The 6000-nt window shown below is 64.5% G+C and overlaps 1 protein-coding gene across 4 annotated transcripts in view; it reads left to right on the top strand.

Annotated features, from left to right (window-relative positions):
* The first annotated feature begins 288 nt into the window (after window positions 1-288).
* The window catches only part of ZBTB16 (zinc finger and BTB domain containing 16), a 55306-nt gene continuing 49594 nt past the window's right edge, over window positions 289-6000 (top strand). Inside the window, exons 1-2 of one of the 4 annotated variants that reach the window (XM_063178271.1) lie at window positions 289-385; window positions 1093-2434. In XM_063178271.1, the coding sequence (XP_063034341.1) occupies window positions 1167-2434 (1268 nt within the window). In that variant the 5' untranslated portion in view covers window positions 289-385; window positions 1093-1166. Of the gene's footprint in view, window positions 386-529; window positions 615-1092; window positions 2435-6000 lie in introns of those variants that run through there. The other 3 variants (XM_063178272.1, XM_063178270.1, XM_063178269.1) reach the window with 3 other exon arrangements.

The following is a 6000-nucleotide window of genomic DNA, read 5'->3' as shown; positions in this document are numbered from 1 at the left end:
GGGGGAAGAGAAACCAGGTTCGTCGGGGCGACAACGTGCTGGGCGTCACATCATGTCACGAGCTCCCGGTCGGAACCCGCCACCGGACCCCAAAGAGGGCTCCGAGGTCGGTTTTTGCCGTCCCCACCCCCGGGGCCGGGGGTCCGCCCAGGCGCGGCCGGGGGGCGGCTTTGTCTGGCGCGGGCGCGGCGGTGGCGCAGCCGTCGGGGCGGTGGGCGCAGCCCGTCGGGGCGCGCAGCCCCGCTCGCCGCGGGCCCGGTGCCGCTCCCCGGTGCCGCTCCCCGGTGCCGCCGGGCTTCCGGGTGCCGGGCTCCCCGGTGCCGCCGCCTCCGGCTCCTCCATGTTTGTTGTCGGCAGCGCTGTCCAGCCGCTCGCTGCCCGCAAGGTGCGGGGCTGCGCGGGGCGGGGCGGGCCCGGGCGGGGGCGCCCGCACTCAGCGCGGCGCGGGCGGGGGGCGCGGGCGGAGGGCGGGGGGCGGTGGGTGGGGGCGGCCTGACGCGGGCGCGGGGCGGCCCGTGGGCCGGCGCCGCCGTGATTTGCTGCGCGGCGCGGCGAGCGGCGGCGGCGGCGATGAGAGCGGGCAGTGCGAACTGCCGGAGCAGCCGCCGGCCGCCGTGAGTGCGGGCGAGGGGGGGCGGCACCGGGACCCCCGCGCCCCCCGCCCCGGCTCCGCCGCTTCGCCGCGCACCTGATGGGGCCGCGCTGCCGGCGGGACGGGGCGGCCGGGGCTGGAGCCGGGCGGCGGCGGGGGATGCGCACCTTCCTCTCCCTTCCCTCCCTCGCCTTCCCCGGCCGGCGGTAGCGGGAACGCGGCTCCGGCAGCTGCGGATCCGCCGAGCAGCGCGGAAACTTTTGGGCGAGTCGCTGCCGGGCTGCGGGCTAACTTCCCTCTCCCTCTCCCTCCCCGCTCCCTTCTCCCCACTCCCTTCTACTCCCCGCTCCCTTCTCCTCTCCTTTCTCCCCCCGGCTTTCCTCTCTCCCCCTCCTTTTTTCTCTTTTTTCCCCTTTTCTCTCTCTTTCGTCTCTTCCCTCCCCACTCCCCCTTTCCCGCTCCACTCTTCTCCTCTCCCCCTCCGCCTTTTGTTTTCGCAGATAGTCGGCACACAAAGCTGGTCCCAGATTTGAGCGACGGCGAGACACCCTGATGTGTGAGCCTGGGGCGCGCCATGGATCTGACTAAGATGGGGCTGATCCAGCTGCAGAACCCCTGCCACCCCACCGGGCTGCTGCACAAAGCCAACCAGATGCGCCTGGCGGGGACGCTGTGCGACGTGGTCATCATGGTGGACAGCCAGGAGTTCCACGCGCACCGGACCGTGCTGGCCTGCACCAGCAAGATGTTCGAGATCCTCTTCCACCGCAACAGCCAGCACTACACCCTGGACTTCCTCTCGCCAAAGACGTTCCAGCAGATCCTGGAGTACGCGTACACTGCCACCCTACAAGCCAAGGTCGAGGACTTGGATGACCTGCTCTATGCTGCCGAGATCCTGGAAATTGAGTACCTGGAGGAGCAGTGCCTGAAGATCCTGGAGACTATACAGGCCTCCGAGGACAATGACACCGAGGTCGCCATGGCTGATGGAGGCGCCGCCGCCACCACTGAGGAGGAGGAGGAGAAGAAGTCGAGGTACATCAAGGGCCTCTTCATCTCCAAGCCCACTGGTGAGGAGGGTGGCTATGCTGGCATGGCCAGCCAGAGTCTGCTGGCAGCCACAGTGGAGCAGAGCCCCTCTGCCTCCGCATCCTACTGCTCCCTCTCTTCCATGAGCCCCACCAAGGCGGCGGTGGACAGCTTGATGACCATCGGGCAGTCACTGCTGCAGAGCGCCCTGCCACCCAGTGCCCCCGAGGACTCTCGCTCTGCCACCGCCCGCCGCCCCGCTGGCCTCGCCGAAGTCAAGACTGAAGCAATGCAGGTGGATGAGGCCTCCAGCCACGACAGCCCCCGGACCGCCGAGCCCGGTGCCTCCAGTGGGGAGAAGCCTGACGAGAAGGGCAAGGAAGGGCCTGGCACCCCGACCCGCAGCAGTGTCATCACCAGTGCCCGTGAACTGCACTACACCCGCGAGGAGGGCGCCGAGCCACCCCCCGAGCCTGGCCAGGGGCTGCCGCTGGGGCCGGAGCCGTGTGCCACTGCCCCGGGAGAGAAGCCCTTGGGCATCTACTCGCTGCTGCCGAACCACAAGACTGAGCCGGTGCTCGGCGTGCCGCCCACTGCGGCGTCCGCCCTGCACGTGCAGCCGGCCCTGGCTGTCTCCATGGACTTCAGCGCCTATGGTGGGCTGCTGCCCCAGGGCTTCATCCAGCGGGAGCTGTTCAGCAAGCTGGGGGAGCTGGCAGCTGGCATGAAGACAGAGAGCAGAGCCCTGGGTGAGCAGTGCAGCGTGTGTGGGGCAGAGCTGCCGGACAACGAGACCCTCGAGCAGCACAGGTGAGTGCGAGGCCGTGCCGTGGCGTGCTGCACCGGGCAGCCGGGATCTGCCAGAGGGTTTTGGTTTCTGGCTTAGTGTCAAACGTGCTGGTGCAAAGTTTCCATCATGTACCCCATAACCAGTTTGTGGAGTAGCATTCTCAGAGGGATGGCTGTTGCAGCTCCCCCGGGTCTGTTACCATGCCAGAAGGTTCCTTCCAGTGAGTGCTGGCTGGGGACGGCCCGGATGAGCTGAGGCCATCGGTGTTTCCTGCGAGCATAAACACCACCAGTTTCCCTGGCTGGCATCAGCCAAGCAGCTCACAGTTGCTGCCCTTTGAGTTTAGGGATCTGCGTGTGGAGAGAAGCAGTGGGGACAGGCAGCGCTCGCCCACTCTGCTGAGAACTGTCCCCCCTGTGCCAGTGCCGGGGCACGCCAGCGCGGGCAGTGGTGGCAACATGTGGTGATTTGCCAGCCCGGGGGGTTTGTGCCGCTCAGCTTTCCGGTTTATGAAACATTTACACTTCGCAGAAAGTGGCGCGGGGGTCAGGCTGGGTAACGCCGGGGCGAGCGCAGAGGGCTCGGGCTGCCGCAGAGCCGCGGGTCTGTCCCTGCGGGGAAGGTGAAGGGCTGGACCTCCAATGGCTGCAGAAGCGGCTTCGGGCTGCCCTGCCCGGGGTGGGGGTCCGTGCTCACTCCCAGCCCCGCACCCGGGGCTTGCTGCGGGCTGCGAGCGGGTGGTGGTTCCTGACACGTGAGCTCAGTGCTCCGCTGTTTACTGCCTCTGCTCGCGGTACAGGGACCGGGGCTTGTTCCCTCATTTGGCTGGGGAAGGGAGCCTCGTTAATTGCCACACCAAAATCGGCGTCACCAGTCAGATCCCATGGCTCTGAACGTGCTGCTCTGGCCACCGCCGTGGCTGCAGCCCCGCGACAGGACAGCAGCGTCCCGCCTAGGGAAGACATCACCGGCGCACTGCCGTAGCATCTCCCTGCCTCCCCTGGCTGCGCAGCCTGTCAGGTTTTAATGAATCAACAGGTTAATTAGTCCTGATGCGCACAGGGCTCGGGGCCGGTGTCCGTGCCGGCACGTGCCTCCGGCGGGGCAGCCGGTGCCGCTCGCCGCCCGCCAGCGGGTCGGGATAGCGGCTGCCGGAGCGGCGGCTCCCGGTGCGCTCCGCCCGGCGCGCTCCGGGTGCGGGAGCCGGGCTGCGGGGCCGGGATCCTCCGCCCTGCGCAGCCCCGCGGGCGCCGCCGGCATCGCCCCTCGCTCTGCCGCAGGGACCCCTCGGGGCTGCTCGGCTCCGTGCGGGGGCACGGCCGCTCTCGGCTTTGTTCCCCCTCCGGCGAGCGGGAGAGCCGGGCTGGCGCTGGTTACGTCCCCGAAGCCGCCTCGGCCGTGCGGTGATGCAGACCGAACGTCACCGGGAGAGCTGCAGTGAGGGCTCAGGGAGAATTTTAACGTGCCTTTCTGCCACGGTCTCAAGGCTCTCCCTTTCCCCCTCCAAGCCCAGAGCAGCGATTGCTGTGGCCTCGGTGGGGGCGATGCTGGGGCTGTCCAGAGGCTCCTGTGGCCAGCCGTGCATCTGTCCAGAGCGAGGGAGAGCTGCGCGGTCAGGTCCTTCCCCCGGGGTCGAGAGACGAGGGAGCGTGGCCCAGCTGTCCAGCACGGCAGCCCCTATTTCACAGCGCCTTCCCGGGCTCAGCCTGCTTTGACAGCCGCGGCTGCAGCCGTAGCTGATTTCTCACTCGTTCATGATGTTAACGTGAGCCTGGGCACACGCCATGCTCCGCGGGGCTCGGGGTCTGCCTGGAGCATGCAGCTCAGCGCTGGCCCCTGCCAGTGGAGCCTTAAAGGCAGTTACTGAAGCCAGCACCAAACTCTGTTTGTCTGTTCTTGCTTTCTGACCGATTACCTGGCGCTGGCAAACTTTGCAGGGTTAGCCAAATCCTTTGAGCCGTGTTTAAACTGATCTGTAAGACCGTCCGTGTTGAAAGGCATTGGGTAACAGTCCAATGAACTCACTCCCTGGCCCCCAAAGTCGAAATCCCAGGCGGTTTGTGTGTAGACAGGGTCTCATGTGGCTTTTTTATAGTGTTTGCTTTCTAATACGTTGTGAGAATTACCATTTGGGGAGGATTTGTGGGATCCTATTGTATTCATGGAGCTGTTAAACAGCATCTGCGCTGGGCTGGGATCTGCAGCTCTGCCGGAGCAGCTCTGGTGGCAGCTGCACCGTGCTGGCTGCGGGCTCCTCTTCTCTCCCTGCCTGGTGGTGAGGGGGCCGGGGGTCTGTGCCCTGTGCTGGGCTCTGGGCAGCATCTCCCCAGCGCTGGAGGGGCAGGATGTGCCGGGGGCAGCGCGCTGTCGCTCGCTGACTCTCGCTGACCTCCTTCTGCCGTGCTCTCGCTGCTGTGGTTTTGCTTTCCGACCCCGATGCGAGGCGGAGGTGCCCGATCAGAGCCGTTCCCAGCTGTGCCGAGCCGGGGGCCAGGACAGGGGGCAGGGGCGGGGGTACCTCTCTGTTCCATGGGCGTTTGGCTGCCAGTGTGACAGCTCCCACGTGCCAAGCCCCAGCAGGTGACACAGCCCGAAGCCACCCAGTGCCAGTGCCGCTCATTCTGCGTGCCGAGCCTGTTTGCAGAGCACAGGCAGCCCATGCATATGGCAGGGCTGTTTGTTTACACACACACATGCCTATAGAAGTGTAAACATATATGTTTATAGTCTTGGAGCCTTCTGAGTGTTGTTGCTGTCTTCATTGGGAATCACGTGCAGGAAAAAGGAGAGCAGAGGGTTGGGTTGGCCTCGGCGAGCACAGGGGGCCGCTGGCTCTGGGTGACAGACAGTGCCCGAGGGACAGTCATCTGCCCTGGCCCAGTGTGGTAACACAAATCCTTGGCCTCGTGGCAGCGTTGCCTGTGCCCTGTCATACCCAGGAGCACTGAGCTGTGACCTTTGGGGGGCCAAGTGGCCACAAGCCTGGGCACTGCCTCTGATCAGGGTTTTCAGGTCCCTGAACCCACTGGCTGCTGCATGATCCATTTTCTTTCTCCCTTACCGAGCTTATGATTTTGACTAATTGAGTGTAGATTGAGTCGTCGAGTCTTTAATTTTTTTTATAAAAGATTTCCTTCTGGGTTCAGCAAAGTTCAAACTTAATCTAATGTTAGTATTGATCGTCACTTCTAATTGCAGACAAAAAAGCCATAGTTCAGTGGCCCTTTTGGGGGCTGTTTTGTGACGGAATACCTCCAAGCTGTAAGGTGAGAGCTGTGCCGAGCTGCCAGCTGAGCCTGGCATAATTTGTCACCGGGAACTAAACACCTTAAAACTTTAAAAAAATGAAACCGTGTCTTTTATAAAGTGATAGCAACTGGGAAGGCTGCCAGTGGGGATGTGATCCCATATGCTTCATTTATGGCACAGCAAGGACCCCAAGCCAGCGGGGGAGTTCCCCACCACGGCGATGCGGCTGCGGGCAGCACATCGCTGCGAGAGGGAGATGCTGGGCTGGAGAGAAAAAGTGATGATGGTGATGGTGGGGCAATGCTCCTCGTGGGCTGACTCTGGGTGGAAGGTGCTT

This window comes from Melospiza melodia, chromosome 29, assembly GCF_035770615.1.
Source record: "Melospiza melodia melodia isolate bMelMel2 chromosome 29, bMelMel2.pri, whole genome shotgun sequence".
In the NCBI taxonomy this organism is placed as follows: domain Eukaryota; kingdom Metazoa; phylum Chordata; class Aves; order Passeriformes; family Passerellidae; genus Melospiza; species Melospiza melodia.
Note: the sequence above shows the minus strand (reverse complement) of the source record. Positions and strands in the feature narration are given on the sequence as shown.